Source organism: Aquarana catesbeiana, unplaced genomic scaffold (assembly GCF_042186555.1).
Source record: "Aquarana catesbeiana isolate 2022-GZ unplaced genomic scaffold, ASM4218655v1 unanchor228, whole genome shotgun sequence".
Classification (NCBI taxonomy): domain Eukaryota; kingdom Metazoa; phylum Chordata; class Amphibia; order Anura; family Ranidae; genus Aquarana; species Aquarana catesbeiana.
This window is the reverse complement of record NW_027362655.1, coordinates 1,773,365-1,794,107: the sequence shown is the minus strand read 5'-3', so window position 1 is coordinate 1,794,107 and position 20,743 is coordinate 1,773,365. Positions and strand designations below refer to the sequence as shown.

Genomic DNA, 20,743 nt, shown 5'->3' with positions numbered 1-20,743 from the left:
GGAAGTTGGTGGGAGGAGCTTGGGGTTTTTTGAAACAAGCATGTGGACAAAGGGACTTGCGTTTGGAAGGACGATGGAAATCACTTTGGTTTTTAAATTTAATTCCAGATGCTTTGCGAAGTTTTATACTGTAATACAGTTTTGGGTAGAGAGTAAACGGGAGGCATCCACGTTATTGTTGTAATATATAGGTACAGATAGAAGCCATAATATTGTTTTGAATAGTGGAGGATTTCATGGTGCTTTGTAGTTTGTCTGAAAAACACGTTATACGGGAGTATATCGTGAGACCCATCGGGGCGTGTATAATAGTCGGAATAACAGTGCGCGATTGTATTAGCATAATGTGAGGAGTAGATTCTAGCATACCGGGAGGCCGTGTATAATAATCAGAAATGGTAGGTGCCAGTACTGTAAAATTGGTCACTAGGCAGTACTGCTCCGAAAGCTAGTGCAAGGGTGCCCTGGAAGGAGGGACACGTCATAAGTGATTCAACTCGTCATGGGTAATGTTGGCCGTCTATGCGTTGGAGGACAAAAAATGAGGATCCACACAGGTCAGACAGCTGCAACGCACATGAGGTCTGGGTTTGGGGCTCCGGACATGTGACCCCTTAAAAATTGTCATATATGGTCAGAGGGTACAGTAACGTGTATTCCTATGCAAGGAACTTTTGATGTCTGGAGGTACGAGACCCCAGAATAAAAATACCTTGAAAGTAGCTTGACTGTGGCTTCAGAAATCTGTAATGATGATTTGGTGGATGGATGTGTAGTACACGTTTGTGTGGTTAAAATTCTCACGCCTGTTTTTCAACTTTGTGTGGCTGGCCCATGCAAGGTTTTCAAGCTGCTCTCGTGTTTTTCCCATTGTATTTTTTTCTTTTGTTAAAAGAGTGAAGGCAGCAATCCGTCATGACTCAGGTGCTTAGGTCTAGTAACGCCTATTGTGAAAATCCACATTTTACTGCCAGCTGAACCCCAGAATCTCCATAAATCCAGTCTAAATAGAAAATCTGCTGCAGACACAATTTATGTGAGAGAAATACAGGAATACAGGATGGGGAACACAGCTCAGCAAAGTGACCAGGGTATTACAGGCTGATATCACCCAGTCCTTGCCCTACTCTGGACCAATCAGTGAGCAGTATGGGTGGAGGAATGTATTTAGTGTTAATGACCCACCTGTGCTGATCTCTGTAGGAGTGTCCTCCTCTATAAATGTCCCCGTTATTCCATCCTCCTCCATAGACTGCTGATCATCCCTCACATACCTCTCTTCTTCTTCTGCTTTAACCTCAAATTCTAAATCAATTGGATCTTCACTCTAAATCAAGAAAATGAGAGAGAATATCATCATCATCATCATCATGTAAAATATAAGCTTTATTTTTGTGATATCACATAAAAAATCTACACATTGTCTCCATGAGTCTGTTTTATAAGCTCTGTCCCACCAACCTTGTAATAGTGAGGGATGGTGTGATCTTCCTGTGTGGAATCCCAGGAATACAGAGGACGGGGACATCTCTCTGGTGGGTTCCTGGTATTAGGTGGCTCCATCATATCCTTGTGTCCTTCTGAAAACTCCTCCATCACCCCATACTCCTCATCCTCCTCTTTATACTCTTCTTTAACATCAATATTATCATCCCCGAGGTTTTCACTCTAAATATATAATAAAACATTCATTGTAATAAACATGCTGTATATAAATCAGAACTACCAATAATTGTCAATCATCTACCTGATGATAGTGAGGGATGGTGTGACCTTCCTGTGTGGAATCCCGGGAATACAGAGGACGTGGACATCTCTCTGGTGGGTTCCCATTACTGGATCCATCTGTGGGAAACACACACACTGACTGAATACCAGTGACCCCAATCTCCATCCGAGGAGTGGATGTGGAGGTAGTAGAGAGTTACGAGTATCTAGAGGTGCACATAGATAATAAGCTGGATGGGAGCAAGGACACTGAGATGCTCTATAGGAAGGGCCAGAGCCGCCTCTACTTTTTGAGGAGACTAAGGTCCTTTAATATCTGCTAGATGATGCTGAAGATGTTTTATGAGTCTGTGGTGGCCAGCGCTCTCCTGTATGCAGTGGCATGCTGGGGAAGCAGGCTTAGGGTGTCTGACACTAACAGACTCAACAAACCGATTCGCAAGGCCTGTGATGTTGTTGGATTGAAATTGGAGTCTTTTACAACAGTGTTGGAGAGGAGAATGTTGTTCAAGTTACATTGAATCTTGGACAACTCCTCCCGCCCACTCCAGAATGTGCTGATTAGTCTGCGGAGTACCATCAGTGATAGATTGTTACACCCACAATGCACTACAGAGAGACACAGGGAATCATTTTTCCTATGGTGATCAAGATATATAATTATTTTCTGTGAGGGCTGGAGGTGAAGATTTATTTCTGGTTTATTATCAGGATTTTGTGTTGTTTTTATAGTATGTTGGTATTGTATTGGTTATTATTTTGAGTGGCGTTAGAGAAAGTGGTATATTGTTTGTATTTGTTAGATTGTCTGTTATTTTAATCTGTGTTATTTATTCTATGTTGTATTTTAATTGTGTGGGTGTTTTATGTGTAGTGTAGTTATAATTTTGTTTATTTGGTGTCAATGGCTGGTATTGGTAATTTTGTTGTGTTTTTGCATCTTGTTCAGTTTATTGTTGTGATCTTGAGTTGTCTTGTTGTTACGTGTGTCTGTGTCATAACAACTTCCCAATTTCCCTTTGGGATTAATAAAGTATTGTGTAATACATTATTTCTATGTGTTTATCAGATGATGGGGGATCTAGGTGGACCCTCCGCACTGCTCTCTCCTTTAAAATAAAGTCTCCTCTTACCCGGTGATGTGAGGGGCGGCTGATTGTCCATCATGACGTCCTTGTAGAGATCCTTGTGTCCTTCTAAATACTCCCACTCCTCCATGGAGAAATAGACAGTGACATCCTGACACCTTATAGGAACCTGACACACACAATGATACAGTCACCATCCAGACACATCCCTTGTCTGTTACTGGATAATGTCCCAGAATTCCCAGCACCGCTCACCTCTCCTTGATGATCTCTCTGGTGACTTCTAGAATCTTCTTTGTATTTCTCTATTCTATCAGGGAGGGAGGTGGAGGCAATGTGATGGTCATATGATCTCCAGACTTCACAGGAGGAAAACTCTAGATCTGAACACAAATAGTAAAATCAAACGATATTCTCAGAACCCTCCTCACCTCTCCGATCAGGTGTCCATTTTATTAAAGCTCCACTTCAGGCAGAGGTATAATTTATTCAAACAGGACCCCCCACACACTGCAGGTTAAAAGCTTGTTGCAGGCATTCTGATGCCATTACATACAATGCAGGACCAACTGTCCCACTTTGCTAGTAAGGATACCAAGAGTCCGCTTACATCGTAAGAGCATCAGAAAAAAAAAACCTTAGTTAGACTTACCGGTAACAGTATTTCTAGGAGTCTTTCAGGACAGCACCTGGAGAGAGCGCAGCTCCACCCAATTTCCCAGGAAACACTGCAGTCACCACTTTAAAGTCTGGACACTTCCACCATGGCCTCAGTTGTTATCGAGTACCTCCGGCCATGCTGAAAAATATAAACAAAACATGGCAATAATACCATAGTAAAAATCACAATCAAGGGAGGGTCATAGGTGCTGTCCTGAAAGACTCCTTGAAATGCCATTACTGGTAAGCCTAACTAAGGTTTTCCCAAATGGTCTTTCAGGACAGCACCTGGAGATGATAAGCAAGTACTTACTCTAGGGTGAGACCACCGCCTGCAAGACTTTTCTGCTGAAAGATTGCTCTGCGGCTGAGAGCAAGTCCATCCTAGAGCGATGGGTAAAAGTGGAGAAACTCATCCACGTGGCTGCTTTGCCGTTTCGTCCTGGTGAAGCACCAGTTTGTTCTGCCCAGGATGCTGCCACAACACGGGCTGAATGAGCCGCCACCCCTGCGGGAGGTTCTATTTCCGAGGCCCTATAAGCTTCTTTTATGGCCACCCAAAACCATCTTCATATATTGTTTTTAGAAGCTTTGCAACCTTTATGCGGCTCCGAGAACAGTATAAACAGAGAGTTTGATTTTCTAAACCCCTTTGTAACCTCAGGATAATGTTACAAGCATCTTCTCACATCCATGAAACACCCATTCCTTAGGACAGAACAGTGATGGACAGAGAGTTGGCAGAATTATCTCCTGGGATCTATGGAAAATGAAAGAGACCTTTGTCAAAAATAAAAACTGCGTCTGTCCTCAAAACTACCCGGTCTGGAAAAAAAGGTTCAATAATCGATAAGGCTTGAAGCTCGCTGACCCTTCTAGCCCCAGTAACTGCCACTAATAGAGCTAGTTTTAAAGACTAATCCTTAATCGTAGCGTCTTCTGTTGGTTCAAAGGGCCTTTTAGTCAGACCCTTTAAAACCACGGACAAATCCCATTTGGGAAATAATTTAAACAGCACTGGCCTGGCGTGAAAGAACTCTAATGATCAAAGGGTCCTGAGAGAAAAGTCCCTCTAAAAATACTGACAATGCAGCCACACCCTTCTTTATTCCTTCATGGAGGGACTCAAGGATGGAAATGACCTTCTGTGGAAAAATTTTTTTGAAGTGCACCAGGAGTTCCACGTTTTAAAATAAATAGCCCGTGTGACCTTTTTCCTGCTGTCTAGCAGTGTTGAAATTAATTTGTTGGACAAAACTCTTTTCTTCAGTATCTGCTCCTCAGTATCCAGGCTGCTAGCCTGAGGTGTCCTACATTGAGATGAAGGAGGGGTCCCTGACTCAGCAGGTTGTCTCGCAAGGGCAGCAAACAATGGGGTTTGGCTGCTAACTTCAGCAGAGTTGGGAACCATGCCCTCTTGGGCCAATAGGGGGCTACTAGAATTAGGCTTGTGGCTTCTTCCTGCAACGTTTTGAGCACCAGAGGAATTATATGAAAGGGGGGGGGGGGTAGCGTAACACAAGCGGAATTTCCAAGGCTGGGCTAGTGCGTCCAGACCCTCTGCTTGGTCCTGCCTGTTTAGAGAGAAGTAAACTGGTATGTTTGCTTTTACCTGAGATGCAAATAGGTTGATCTGGGGAACTCCCCATCTGTCTACTATCTGGCAGAATTCTGTATTTAGGCTCCATTCTGATTCTAGCACTCGTATCTTGCTTAAGAAGTCTGCTACATGATTTAGGCTGCCTTTTAGATGCACTGCTGTCAGAGACACTAGATCGTCCTACGCCCATGTCAGGATCTGGAGGGCTAAGGCCAGAAGAACCCTGCTTCTTGTGCCTCCCTGCTTTGAGACGTAGGCTACCGCCATGGCATTGTCAGATAATACTTGAATGTGATGGCCTTTAAATATTTCCTTGAATGACGAAAGTCCCAGGAGAATGGCCCTCAGGTCTCTCTAATTGGAGGACCTCTTGGCCTCCTGTTTGTCCAAGACCCTTGGGAAATCTGGCCCTCGAGATGCATGTCCCAACTGCAGGAGCTTGCTTCCATTGTTAACCTCTTTCCTGACAGAAATGTCCAGAACAGGCCCCTGTTTAAATTTGTTTGACTCCTCCACCACCACAATTTCCTCTTGACCCGAGAGGGAATCCTGATTTGTTTTTCTAATGACTCCCCGTAAAACCAATTCTGCAGAATTGCCTGCTGGAGATCTCTTTAATGGAGGCGGGCCCACTGAACAGCTGGGATCGAGGCCATGAAAAGACCTAGCGTTGACATGGCTGCTCGAACTGTAATTGGTAAGCTTGTCTGGAGCTTCTTCACAGCGTTGGGAACTTGAATTATTTTTTTCTCTGGGAGAATTTTTTTTCCTGTATGGAGTCGAAGGTAAAACCCAGGAATCTGATTATCTGGGAAGGGACCAGGTTCAACTTCTCTCTGTTCAGAAGCCAGCCCAAACTTTCTAAGTGGCTCTCCGTCTTTTTTAAGTCCCTCCACAAAAGTGCTTTTGAGTTGGCAAACAAAAGGAGATCGTCCAGATAAGGTACAATTGAGATTCCTCCCATCCTGAGGGTTGCCAAAGTTCCGCCATGATCTTCATGAAGATCCTCAGAGAAGAGGACAGTCTGAAAGGGAGGGCCCTGAACTGAAGATGCAACACTACTCCTCCCAGCCTGACTGCCAATTGCAAATACTTTTGTGATGCTGGTGCTTTGGGGACATGTAGGTAAACATACCTGCGGTCTATGAACGCTAGGAAGCATGCTGCCATAAGAAGTTTCCTCACTGAAAAAAATCATATCCACACGAAACTTCATGTACTGAATGGACTTGTTCAAGACTTTTAAATTGAGAATTAACCAAAACTTCCCTGATGACTTTCTGACTAGGAACACGTGTGAACAGAACCCTAGTCCTACCTCTTCCCGGGGAACTGGGATTAATACTACCTGTTATAGAAGTTCCTGCAAGAGAGACATCATTGCCAGAGATTTCTCTTGACCTCTGGGAACCTAAATTACATAAAACCAACTTGGCGGGGTTTCAGAGAATTCCAGCCTGTAGCCCTCTGATATCACCCTGTTGGACAAATGAACTGGATGTTGCCATCTTCCAGTGGGAAAAAGGACTGCAGCCTTCCTCCGATAGTCGGAAAATTGTCACTGGTTATGGCGGGCTGGGTTGGGAGGTCGGAACACCACCCCTGTTCTACCTCGACCCCTTTGAGACCTCCGGGGTCTCTTGTGTCCCACCTCCTTAGAATACTGGGTTTGATGAAAAGGACGAAAATTATTTTTAACCTGCGGGGTAACCTTCTTTTTGGCTGGAAAGACCTTCTTTTTATCCGCCATTCTGTCTAAAATGGTGTCGGGTCCAGATCCCCCTCAAAGGGAAGACCACACAGCTTCCTGGCTACTACAGTTGATGCCATCGGTGGCTTGAGATTACCTAGCATTGAGTCCCAGGCATTTTTTTTAACAGAGAATCAGCTCTCTTATCCATCGTGTCATTCAGGAACCCCATATCCTCGAACGCTAGGTCGGTATTTCGTGAGACCTATGAGAAGGCTGCATCAAACTTAGGTCTTTTGTTCCAAACCTGCGCATTATCCTCATCAAAAGGGAGTTTTTTTTTTTAAGCGATCTTGACCTCTCTGGGTCTTTCCATACCCTTTTTACAGCCTCTGACAGGACTTTGTGCACCAGAAACACCCAAATCTTGACCTCACACATACCCCGATACATTTTATCAGCAGGGATAATTGAGCCTGATCCTCCTTGATGTTCAGGGTGGTATGGATGGTTTTCAACAGGTCATCCACTTCTTCCAGTGACAGCCTGTATCGGGAGGAAGATACCGCCTTCCCCTTACCCTCCTCCCCATCTGACCCTGGGGAGTCACTTCCCTCCTCCTCCAACTCGCTGACCTCCCTAGAAGCCAAAGTGGATGGGTGAGGGCTGGATGGTGGATTACCGCTAGTCTGTGCCACTGGATGCTTATCCAGAGAAGATCGGAAAGACTGAAACGTGTCTGTCAACCCTTCCTGGAAAGAAGTGAAACGCTCACTGGGTTGGGCAGAGGAAGCCGCTGAGGATGTTTCCTCCTTGACTAAATCTGCTATACAGGAGTGGACTTTATGGCACACTTTGCCCGGCGGACTTTTCGACGGACTTTCTGAATGAACGGACTTGCCTACACACAATCAACCAAAGTCTGTCGAATTCGTACGTGATGACATACGACCGGAATAAAATAAGGAAGTTCATAGCCAGTAGCCAATAGCTGCCCTAGCGTGGCTTTTTGTCCGTCGAACTAGCATACAGACGAGCGGACTTTTCGACCGGACTCGAGTCCGTCGGATAGATTTGAAACATGTTTCAATTCTAAGTCCGTCCAACTTTTGAGAAAATAAAGTCCGCTGGAGCCCACACACGATCGAATTGTCCGACGAAATCCCGTCCGCCGGGCAAAGTCTGCCGTAAAGTCCGCGTGTACGCGGCACTACATAAAGGCTTGGTCCAAGAGTCCCTAAGGGTGGCTTTACAGGTTGTACATCTCTTTTTGGGGGGAGGGGAAGCGTGCTTTGTCTTTTCTTTGGCGTTTGCCTGAGGGACACCAAGCACAGAAAAAAAAAAACATAAATATACAATACATCAGGTCTCCTCCCCAGCAGACTAACTATCAGCAGACAGTGAGCAAAACAACCCCACAATATCACTGTCCTAATTACACTCCCCAGTGCGGTAACCTCAGAAGTGTGATGCAGGCTCCCCTCTACTAGAGGAGGAAAAGAAGGAAACAAACAGCCCAGGTGCAAAAAAAGGACAGAGGCCTCTACTTCTCTTACCTGGGCCTGGCTGATGTCCGTGGCTCTTGCTCCCACCGGTGCCACCGGTTCCTCTGGCTCCATCCTGCAGAGGGCTCAGTGGACGTCCGGCTGCTTTTTATTTCAAATTTCCCGGTCCTTTTGCTGCTGCGAGACCTGGAAATCTACCAGCAGGGGCTGCCTTCCCCTCATGCGTTCCAGTGGCCGGAACCCGAAGCTGCTGTGCACCACCGGAAGTCCTGCCCCGTCCAGGAGTGACGTTGACTGCCACCCGGGACCCGGAACAAGTGAACCTGGGAACCAAAGGCACTGCGCTGTGCATTGCACAGTCCCTGCTTCCTGCCCGCACCCTTGGGTCTATCAGAGCAGAGGAGAAGACTTTGGGGCACACCCCTCTTGTCAGGAAAGTGGGGGGGGGGGGGTGTTGGGATGGCCAAAACTAAATAACAGAAACTGCACAAGGTATTCCATTTACCTTTCCCTACCTGGAGAGAGCGCAGCACACCCCTGGTCCCCTGCAGTGCTTCCACCATGGCGGAGGAAACACTACAACTGAGGTCATGGTGGAAGTGTCCAGGTTTTAAAGTGGTCACTGCAGTGTTTCCTGGGAAATAGGGTGGAGCTGCTCTCTCTCCAGGTGCTGTCCTGAAAGACGATTTGGGAAAAACAGATGGAGGGACATGGGTAGCAGGAGCTGTGAGGTCAGTGTGTCATAGGACAAATAGACTCTGGATGGATGGACATTTGGATGGAGAGATTTGAGGGGTCCTCTATATGAGGCTCCTGTGCAAACCAAATCATTGTTCCCGGGTGTGTCCTACCTCTCCTAAACTGAAGTTTGAACTTTGACCTTTACCATACAGAAATCTGTCAGGACTCTGTGAAAGTAAGCTCTCATGTGATCAGGTGACGTGCGGAGGAACGGAGTGTAAATACCAGACAATTTTCTCCAGAGCTCCTAATGGTGGGCAATGGCATCCCTGGGGGGGGGGGGGCAGAGGGGGCCCTGACCCCCCAACATTATGCTGTGCCCCACCATATAAACCCCCCCCCAATTAAAAATTTTTTTTTTTTTTTTTACAAAAAGGCAATGTCTAAGAGGGAGAGCGTCCCCAGTCAGCTCCTGCAGGTGATTCCTCCCCCCTCCCTCTGCTTGCGGACATTGCATAATGCGAGCGCTCACACAACCACGGCCGCCCGATCTGCTCCTTCCCCTGCATCCTCATTGGCAGGGAGAAGAGTGAGTTGCAGGAAGGACTCCACCAGGACTCTCAGTTACTGAAAAAACAGAATGATTTCTCCCATCCTTAGGACAGGAGAACCAGCCTGTAAATTCCAAGAGATGCCAGACCAGCGCTGTCAATAGCAGGGGCAGGACAGCAAGAGGAGGCTGGGGAACCCCACAGTGGCAGAATACCAGGGCCTGGTGGCAAGACAACCTTTGCAACCCTGATAGTTCTCCCACTGCTTTGGACCCTTATATTTGCTTGGTATGCTGGTGACATATATCTCTTGTTTTCTGCCACCCTGGTGGGTGCAGAACATGTGAAAGGGCCGTTGTGGGATCGTAGTAAAGGGCCCCAGGATATAGATATATATAAAATTGCATTTTATAGTTGCCCCCTATTTTTGTCCCTGTCCCCCCATGTACCCCCCCTAAATATGAAAGCTGGAGACGCCACTGATGGTGGGGATCGATTTTGCTGAGTGCTGGTGCCAAGTCCCCCCCCCCAGGATCACTGCAGGTGTGGGGAAAAGCTGTGTAAGAGGATATGGAGGAGAGATGAGGAGGAGATCCAGGAATCAGGATAAAGGTCAGGACAAGCAACAGACGAGCGCATCCAAGAGATGAAGCCGGGGTCACTACACAGAAAATCAATCCAAGGAAACAACAGGCAGGACGAGGAATAGCAAGAAGGAGCTCAGAGACAAATGAGAATATTGCTCAGCCAATGGGAGATTATCTCAGCATGACTTACATAATGAAGGAGATGAGGGGGAGGGGAGGAAGTCACTTAACCACTTGACCACTGGGCACTTAACCCTTTCATGACTAAGCCTATTTTTGAAATTTGGTGTTTACAAGTTAAAATCCGTATTTTTTGCTAGAAAATGACTTAGAACCCCCAAACATTATATATATTTTTTTAGCAGAGAATCTAGAGAATAAAATGGCGATTGTTGCAATATTTTTTATCACACGGTATTTGTGCAGCGGTGTTTTAAACGCAAATTTTTGGAAAAGGGACACTTTCATGAATTTTAAAAAATCCAAACAGTAAAGTTACCCCAATTCTTTTGTATAATGTGAAAGATGATGTTACGCCGAGTAAATAGATACCAAACATGTCACCCTTTATAATTGCACGCACTCGTGGAATGGCGACGAACTACGGTACCTTTGAATTTCCATAGGCGACGATTTAAAAATTTTTTACGGTTACCAGGTTTGAGCTACAGAGGAGGTCTAGGGCTAGAATTATTTCTCTCGCTGTGACGATCGCGGCGATACCTCACATGTGTGGTTTGAACACCGTTTACATATGCGGGCGCGTTTTCTTCGCTGCGCGAGCTCGCGGGGACAGGGGCACTTTAAAAATTTTTTTTTTTTTTTTTAATTTAATTTATTTATTTTTGTACTTTATAAATTGTGTTTAAATTTTTTTTTTTTTTTTTTTACTTTTATTGCTGTCACAAGCAATGTAAACATCCCTTGTGACAGTAATATGTGGTGACAGGTACTCTTTATGGAGGGATGGGGGGTCTAAAAGACCCCCCATCCCTCCTTTACACTTCAAAGTATTCAGATCGCCGAAAACAGCGATTCTGAATACTGTGTACTTTTTTAAATTCTGCGCCATTGGCAGCCGAGTAAACGTGAAGTGACGTCATGACGTCGCTTCCGCATTTCCGCATTTACAACAAGAAGGCTGGAACGAAGCCGCTCGCAGCTTCGTTCCAGCCCGCCCCCAGCCGCCGAAGGCAGCCGAACGGACACCGGGCCTCCCGATCGCACGGGGGATGTCCCCTCCCGCTCCTCCGGTATAACAGCCGAGCGGCTTTTAGCCGCATCGGTTGTTATACTCGGGTAGCCGATCGCCCGCTGAAAACAACGGTACCGGGATGATGCCTGCAGATGATGCCTGCAGCTGGAAAGCCGAGTACGCATATGTGCGTTCGGTCGGCGGGAAGGGGTTAAACCCCCTTAATAACCAGACCAATTTTCAGCTTTTGGTGCTCTCACATTTTGAATGACAATTACTCAGTCATGCAACACTGTATCTATATGAAAATTTTGTCCTTTTTTTCACACAAATGGAGCTTTCTTTTGGTGGTATTTAATCACCGCTGGGTTCTTTATTTTTTGCGCTATAAAAGAAAAAAGACCGAAAAATCTGTAAAAAAAATGCATTATTCTTCGTTTCTGTTATGAAATTTTGCAAATTAGTAATTTTTCTTTATATATTTTGGCCAAAATTTATACCGCTACATATCTTTGGTAAAAATAACCCAAATCGGTGGATATTATTTGGTCTTTGTGAAAGTTATAGAGTCCAAAAGCTATGGTGCCAATATCTGAAAATTGATCACACCTGAATTACCGACGGCCTATCTCATTTCTTGAGACCCTAAAATGCCAGAAAAGTACAAATACCCCCCAAATGACCCCTTTTTGGAAAGAAGACATTCCAAGGTATTTAGAAAGATGCATGGTGAGTTTTTTGAAGTTGTCATTTTTTCCCACAATTCTTTGCGAAATCAAGTTTTTTTTTTTCGTTTTTTTTTCACAAAATTAGCAGGTTATTTCTCACACACAGCATATGCATAGCACAAATTACACCCCAAAACACATTCTGCTATTACTCCCGAGTACCACATGTGTGAGACTTTTACACAGCATGGCCACATACAGAGGCCCAACATGCACGGAGCACCTTCAGGCAATCTGGAGCACCCAGGCCAATTCTGACATTTCTCTCCTACATGTAAAAATCATCATTTATTTGCTGGAAAATTACATAGAACCCCAAAACATTATATATGTTTTTTTAGCAAAGACCCTAGAGAATACAATAGCGGTCATTGCAACTTTTTATCTCGCACGATATTTACGCAGCAATTTTTCGAACGTTTTTTTTTTTTAAAAAAACTGTTTTGTGCTTTAAAAAAACCAAAACAGTAAAGTTAGCCCAATGTTTTTGCATAATATGAAAGATGAAGTTACGCCTAGTAAATAGATACCCAACTTGTCACCTTTCAAAATTGCACACGCTTGTGAAATGGCGCCAGGGGATTCCCCCATCCCCCTCCAATGTGTGGATGGGGGAATCACTTCAGTTTTTTCCTCTCATCCCGCTGGATGAACAATAAAACTGAACCATGTATGGCCAGATTTGGAAGCAAAACATATTAATCATCAACTGATCCCCCTGAAGGGGTTAATATACATATTACCTCCTCTGCGGCCCGTCTTCACTCTACTTCCTATGGAATGTTGACCTATCTGTGTCTGACATCACTTCCTGTCTTCCATAGAGACTTCCTGTCTGGGTAGAAGTGAGATCACCACCTTGTGGAGCTCAGAGGAACTGCAGCCCAGAGAAACATCTCATAGTGTGAACACGGCCTTGTGCTGTGTGTATGTACTGTATATCCTTATAGATGGGTCATCTCCACTCCCACCAAGGGGGATAGAAATATATTACTGCTCGGGGGGGGAGACATTTTGGCCCCTTTGATTTTGCAGTAAAATTGATTGCAGATTTAGTCATGTAGAACATCTGTTATATGGATACAAAGGACCCCAGCCGAGAGTAAAGGGTGGAAATGGCTCCTGATCCCCAGATTTGGGCAATTATGTCACCAATATAAATAGAATAAAACCCGCGCTATGTGTAACAACTCAAATACCTACAAAAATAACTTATACCGGACTGCTGCTGTAACAAAGGTAAGTATTCCCTTTATCAACTAGAAGAGCATTATGTGTCACAGCGCTGTCCTATTGTGTGTGCACATAAATCATCACAAATACACTAAAATATGTGGAGACATTCATATATAAAGTGCTAGGGGCTCAAATAATATTCTCTGCAGATCTACTGCTTCCACTTTACACCTACTTCATTGATCTTATGGTGTTTATCAATAAATGAAGTAAACTGATCCATGTGCAAATTCATATACAACATAAAGTGCTTTGTGCTCAAGATGCTGTTCCCTGCAGATCCACTGCTTCCACTTTACACCTACTTCTTTAATCTCATAATATGTGCTACTATATTAAATAAACAAAAAAGCTGTGCAGATTCATGGAAATATACATTTTGTGCTCAATATAGTGTTCTCTGCAAGTCCACTGCTTCCACTTTGCATCTACTTCAACAAGCTTATTTTGCTCAACTGTTCCACAACTGCCTGTGGAACACACAGCACTTGCTGGTGTTGGTTATACAAGCTGCGTCACATCATTCTTCAGTGAGTGCAGTTTTTAGTAATCCTTTTTAATAAAAGGTGTTACACGATGTGGGATTTCCCTTTCTCTCCTCCCTGAGTGTGTATGAAGAGGCGGAGCTCTGAGTGTGTATGAAGAGGCGGAGCTCTGAGTGTGTATGAAGAGGCGGAGCCCTGAGTGTGTATGAAGAGGCGGAGCCCTGAGTGTGTATGAAGAGGCGGAGCCCTGAGTGTGTATGAAGAGGCGGAGCCCTGAGTGTGTATGATGAGGCGGAGCTCTGAGTGTGTGTGAAGAGGCGGAGCTCTGAGTGTGTATGAAGAGGCGGAGCTCTGAGTGTGTATGAAGAGGCGGAGCTCTGAGTGTGTATGAAGAGGCGGAGCTCTGAGTGTGTATGAAGAGGCGGAGCCCTGAGTGTGTATGATGAGGCGGAGCTCTGAGTGTGTATGAAGAGGCGGAGCCCTGAGTGTGTATGAAGAGGAGGAGCCCTGAGTGTGTATGAAGAGGCGGAGCTCTGAGTGTGTATGAAGAGGCGGAGCTCTGAGTGTGTATGAAGAGGCGGAGCTCTGAGTGTGTATAAAGAGGCGGAGCTCCTGCTGGAACAGCGGTCGGAGGAGGAGTCTAGGAGGGAGATGACAGAAAGCTCAGCAGACTCTCAGGAGTGAGCGAGGAGGATCCAGTTCCTTTGCCATCGGAGGTGAGGAGAGTGTGAAGGATGTTGGTGACTCTGGTAGATGAAAAGCTGGGAGTCATATTGCTCTGGTGAGTGGGGAAGCACTACTAAGGGGGCGCCCTCACCATCACGTGTGTAAGAGGTGGAAGAAGGCGTGGCTACACTACAGCTGGCACAGAACTTTACACCTTATCAACTTTTCATTGATTGGTGGATTTTTTTTTAGCAAAATAAGTTAATTGAAGTAGATGCAAAGTGGAAGCAGTGGACTTGCAGAGAACACTATATTGAGCACAAAATATTGTATGATTACATGAATTCGCACAGATTTTTAGTTTATTTAAAATAGCAGCAAATATAAAATTAATGAAGTAGATGCAAAGTGGAAGCAGTGGATCTGCAGGGAACTTCATCTTGAGTACAAAGATGCATGAATATGAATTTGCACATGGATCAGTTTACTTCATTTATTGATAAACACCATAAGATCGGTGAAGTAGGTGTAAAGTGGAAGCAGTAGATCTGCAGAGAATATTATTTGAGCCCCTAGCACTTTATATATGAATGTCTCCACATATTTTAGTGTATTTGTGATGATTTATGTGCACACACAATAGGACAGCGCTGTGACACATAATGCTCTTCTAGTTGATAAAGGGAATACTTACCTTTGTTACAGCAGCAGTCCGGTATAAGTTATTTTTGTAGGTATTTGAGTTGTTACACAACTCAAAAATATATAGAATGTTTGGGGGTTCCAAGTAATTTTCTAGCAAAAAATATAGATTTTAACTTAAGAAAGAAGTGTCAGAAAAAGATTAAAAAAAAAAAAAGAAACAGTAAAGTTAGCCCATTTATTTTGTTTAATGTGAAAGATGATGTTACGCTGTGAGAATCGTGATCTATCTTCTAAGCAAAAAAATTGCGATTCTCATTTTAGCCAGAAACGTGCAGCTCTACTTTATAGTAGTAAATGGGGAATAGAGGCATAAGGAGCAGAAGTACTAATCCACCGCCAGGATCCCGGCCCTCCAGGCCATTTCTTGTGGCCCTCACACCTCTCCTGCAGCTGCAGGAGAGCTCCAGCCCTCCACTGGTCCTCCTCCAGACCCCTACTTTCTGATTTCAAGCAATGCATACAGCTTCTTCCCAGCAGCAGCATAAGGAAAGGGGGTGCACTGTGATGTTAGGGAGAGTGGGGGACTCAACTTCTGATGGTGGGGTGGCTCTTGACATCTAATGTAAGGAGAGGGGATGCGCTGGACATCTAATCTTACAGATACAACTGGCGCTTTTGAGGACAATCATAATGCTGATGCGGCCCACAATGAAATTGAGTTTGACACCCATGCTCTAGTGGATGAAGGGATTTTTTAAAAATAAAATTGCCCCCCCCCCCTCTGTGTTGACAATCTCATCACCCCAAATCCAGTCCCTTTCAGACTCCTATTGTGAGTAGGGATGAGCCGAACACCCCCCTGTTCGGTTCGCACCAGAACATGCGAACAGGCAACACCGTTAAAGTCTATGGGACAGGAACATGAATAATCAAAAGTGCTAATTTTAAAGGCTTATATGCAAGTTATTGTCATAAAAAGTGTTTGTGGACCTGGGTCCTGCCCCAGGGGACATGGATCAATGCAAACAAAGTTTTAAAAACGGCTGTTTTTTCGGGAGCAGTGATTTTAATAATGCTTAAAGTGAAACAATAAAAGTGTAATATCCCTTTAAATTTCGTACCTGGGTGGTGTCTATAGTATGCCTGTAAAGGGGCGCATGTTTCCCGTGTTTAGAACAGTCTGACAGCAAAATGACATTTCAAAGGAAAAAAGTCATTTAAAACTACTCGCGGCTATTAATGAATTGCCGGTCTGACAATACACATAAAAGTTCATTGACTAAAACGGCATGGGAATTCCCCACAGGGGAACCCCAAACCAAAATTTTAAAAAAAAAAAAATGGCGTGGGGTCCCCCAAAAATCCACACCAGACCCTTATCTGAGCATGCAACTTGGCAGGTCGCAGGAAAAGAGGGGGGACGAGAGAGCTGCCCCCCCCTCCTGAACCGTACCAGGCCAGATACCCTCAACATTGGGAGGGTGCTTTGGGGTAGCCCCCCAAAGCACCTTGTCCCCATGTTGATGGGGACAAGGGCCTCATCCCCACAACCCTTGCCCGGTGGTTGTGGGGGTCTGCGGGCGGGGGGCTTATCGGAATCTGGAAGCCCCCTTTGACAAGGGGACCCCAAGATCCTGGCCCCCCCATGTGAAATGGTAAGGGGGTCCTATCATTTCACAAAAAAAGTGTCAAAAATGTTAAAAATGACAAGAGACAGTTTTTGACAATTCCTTTATTTAAATGCTTCTTCTTTCTTCTATCTTCCTTTGGTTTCTTCCTCCATCTTCTTCTTCCTCTTTCTCCTCCGATCCTCTGCTTCTTGCTCCGGTGTTCTCGTCCAGCATCTTCCTCCCCGGCGTCTTCTTCCCTTCTTCGCGCTCAAGCCGCTCCGCATCCATGATGGGAGGCTCCCGCTGTGTGGCGCTTCTCGTCTTCTGACGGTTCTTAAATAACGGAGGGCGGGGCCACCCGGTGACCCCGCCCCCCTCGGACGCACGGGGACTTCCCTGTGGCATTCCCCGTGACGTCAGAGGGGACGGGGTCACCCGTTGCGTAACGGGTGATCTCGCCCACTCTGAGGTCACGGGGAAAGCCTCCCGCCCTCCCGCCCACTCTGAGCATGAAGAAGGGAGGAAGACGCCGCGGAGGAAGATGCCGGACGAGAACTCCGGAGCAAGGAGCAGAGGATCGGAGCAAGAAGAAGTTGGAGGAAGAAACCGAAGGAAGATAGAAGATAGAAGATGGAAAGAAGAAGCATTTAAATAAAGGAATTGTAAAAAACTGTCTCTTGTCATTTTTAACATTGACACTTTTTTTGTGAAATGGTAGGGATACTTTTGTACCCCCTTACCATTTCACACGGGGGGGCAGGATCTGGGGGTCCCCTTGTTAAAGGGGGCTTCCAGATTCCGATAAGCCCCCTGCCAGCAGACCCCCACAACCAACGGGCAAGGGTTGTGGGAATGAGGCCCCTGTCCTCATCAACATGGGGACAAGGTGCTTTGGGGGACTACCCCAAAACACCCTCACAATGTTGAGGGCATGTGGCCTGGTACGGTTCAGGAGGGGGGGTGCTCTCTCGTCTCCCCTCTTTTCCTGCGGCCTGCCAGGTTGCGTGCTCGGATAAGGGTCTGGTATGTATTTTTGGGGGGAACCCCACGCCATTTTTAAAAAAAATGTTGGCGCTAGGTTCCCCTTAAAATCCATACCAGACCTGAGGGGTCTGGTATAGATTTTGAGGGAGACCCCACGCCATTTTTCAAAAAAATTTTGGCCGGGGTTCCCCTTAATATCCATACCAGACCTGAAGGGCCTGGTATGGAATTTAGGGGGACCCCCCACGCCATTTTTAAAAAAATTTTGGTTCGGGGTTCCCCTGTGGGGAATTCCCATGCCGTTGTTATCAATGAACGTTTATGTGTATTGTCGGACCGGCAATTCATTAATAGCCGCGAGTAGTTTTAAATGTCTTTTTTCCTTTGAAATGTCATTTTGCTGTCAGACTGTTCTAAACACGGGAAACATGCGCCCCTTTACAGGCATACTATAGACACCCCCCAGGTACGAAATTTAAAGGAATATTACACATTTATTGTTTCACTTTAAGCATTAATAAAATCACTGCTCCTGAAAAAAACGGCCGTTTTTAAAACTTTTTTTTGCATTGATCCATGTCCCCTGGGGCAGGACCCGGGTCCCCAAACACTTTTTATGACAATAACTTGCATATAAGCCTTTAAAATTAGCACTTTTGATTTTTCCCATAGACTTTTAAAGGGTGTTCCGCAGCTTTCGAATTTGCCGCGAACACCCCAAATTATTCGCTGTTCGGCGAACTGGCGAACAGCCGATGTTCGAGTCGAACATGAGTTCGACTCGAACTCGAAGCTCATCCCTAATTGTGAGACTCATCATAGTGTCTCTGGAGGGGCCCTGATCATTTCCGTGTAAAATCTTACAGAAATCTTCCCTAATCCCAACCTTTAATTATCATTTCATTCCCCCCACATACAATGTCTGGAACCGACATTTACTGACATCAATAACTCCCCTCGTGGTACAGACCATAAATTTCCTCATTGTAATATACGGGGTTATTCTACATTTCCACACTATATATGTGTGTATCATCATCTGCTGGAGATAAAAGACATCACAGTGACTATGGAGGAAGAGGACGGACATGACGGGGGGGGTTACTGGGTGTAAATAGAAAATAAGATATTATTACCTCCTCTGCTGCCACTTCCAGCAATGTCTCCTCTCTACTTCCTCCCAAACGTCCCGTATGTACCTGACATCCCTGCCTGTCTTCCATAGAGACTTCCTGTCTGGGTAGAAGTGAGATCACCACCTTGTGGAGCTCAGAGGAACTGCAGTCCAGAATACCATCTTGTAGTGTGACCATGGCCTTGTGCTGTGTGTGTATGTACTGTATATCCTTATAGATGGGGTCATCTCCACTCCCACCAAGGGGGATAGAAATATATTACTGCTCGGGGGGAGACATTTTGGCCCCTTTGATTTTGCAGTAAAATTGATTGCAGATTTAGTCATGTAGAACATCTGTTATATGGATACAAAGAACCCCAGCCGAGAGTAAAGGGTGGAAATGGCTCCTGATCCCCAGATTTGGGCAATTATGTCACCAATATAAATAGAATAAAACCCGCGCTATGTGTAACAACTCAAATACCTACAAAAATAACTTATACCGGACTGCTGCTGTAACAAAGGTAAGTATTCCCTTTATCAACTAGAAGAGCATTATGTGTCACAGCGCTGTCCTATTGTGTGTGCACATAAATCTTCACAAATACACTAAAATATGTGGAGACATTCATATATAAAGTGCTAGGGGCTCACATAATAGTCTCTTCAGATCTACTGCTTCCACTTTACACCTACTTCATTGATTTTATGGTGTTTATCAATAAATGAAGTAAACAGATCCATGTGCAAATTCATATACAACATAAAGTGCTTTGTGCTCAAGATGCTGTTCAAAGCAGATCCACTGCTTCCTCTTTACACCTACTTCATTAATCTCATAATATTTGCTGCTATAATATATAAACTTACATTTCTGTGCAAATTCATGTAATCATACAATATTTTGTGCTCATTATAGTGTTCTCTGCAAGTCCACTTTGCATCTACTTCAATTAACTTATTTTGATCTAAAAAATCAATCAATGAAAAGTTGATAAGGTGTAAAGTTCTCGGTGCTCCAAACTGTGCCAGCTGTAGTGTAGCCACGCCTTCTTCCACCTCTTACACACGTGATGGTGAGGGCGCCCCCTTAGTAGTGCTTCCCCACTCACCAGAGCAATATGACTCCCAGCTTTTCATCTACCAGAGTCACCAACATCCTTCACACTCTCCTCACCTCCGATGGCAAAGGAACTGGATCCTCCTCGCTCACTCCTGCAAGTCTGCTGAGCTTTCTGTCATCTCCCTCCTAGACTCCTCCTCCGACCGCTGTTCCAGCAGGAGCTCCGCCTCTTCATACACACTCAGAGCTCCGCCTCTTCATACACACTCAGAGCTCCGCCTCTTCATACACACTCAGAGCTCCGCCTCTTCATACACACTCAGAGCTCCGCCTCTTCATACACACTCAGAGCTCCGCCTCTTCATACACACTCGGAGCTCCTCCTCTTCATACACACTCAGAGCTCCTCCTCTTCATACACACTCAGAGCTCCTCCTCTTAATACACACTCAGAGCTCTGCCTCATCATACACACTCAGAGCTCCGCCTCTTCATACACACTCGGAGCTCCTCCTCTTCATACACACTCAGAGCTCCTCCTCTTCATACACACTCAGAGCTCCTCCTCTTAATACACACTCAGAGCTCTGCCTCATCATACACACTCAGAGCTCCGCCTCTTCATACACACTCGGAGCTCCTCCTCTTCATACACACTCAGAGCTCCTCCCCTTCATACACACTCAGAGCTCCGCCTCTTCATACACACTCAGAGCTCTGCCTCATCATACACACTCAGAGCTCCGCCTCTACATACACACTCAGGGCTCCGCCTCTTCATACACACTCAGAGCTCCTCCTCTTCATACACACTCAGAGCTCCGCCTCTTCATACACACCCAGAGCTCCGCCTCTTCATACACACTCAGAGCTCTGCCTCTTCATACACACTCAGGGCTCCGCCTCTTCATACACACTCAGGGC

At 45.4% G+C, this 20,743-nt stretch overlaps 1 protein-coding gene across 1 annotated transcript in view; it reads right to left on the bottom strand.

Moving 5' to 3' along the window:
* LOC141121727 (uncharacterized) overlaps positions 1-20,743 on the bottom strand; it is a 178,289-nt gene that overhangs the window by 91,377 nt on the left and 66,169 nt on the right. The window contains exons 9-14 of the mRNA XM_073611438.1: positions 12,757-12,786; positions 3,072-3,199; positions 2,862-2,985; positions 1,748-1,845; positions 1,462-1,668; positions 1,186-1,327 (exon numbers count right to left, since the gene is read on the bottom strand). Of these exons, the coding sequence (XP_073467539.1) occupies positions 1,186-1,327; positions 1,462-1,668; positions 1,748-1,845; positions 2,862-2,985; positions 3,072-3,199; positions 12,757-12,786 (729 nt within the window). The remainder of the gene's footprint in view (positions 1-1,185; positions 1,328-1,461; positions 1,669-1,747; positions 1,846-2,861; positions 2,986-3,071; positions 3,200-12,756; positions 12,787-20,743) is intronic.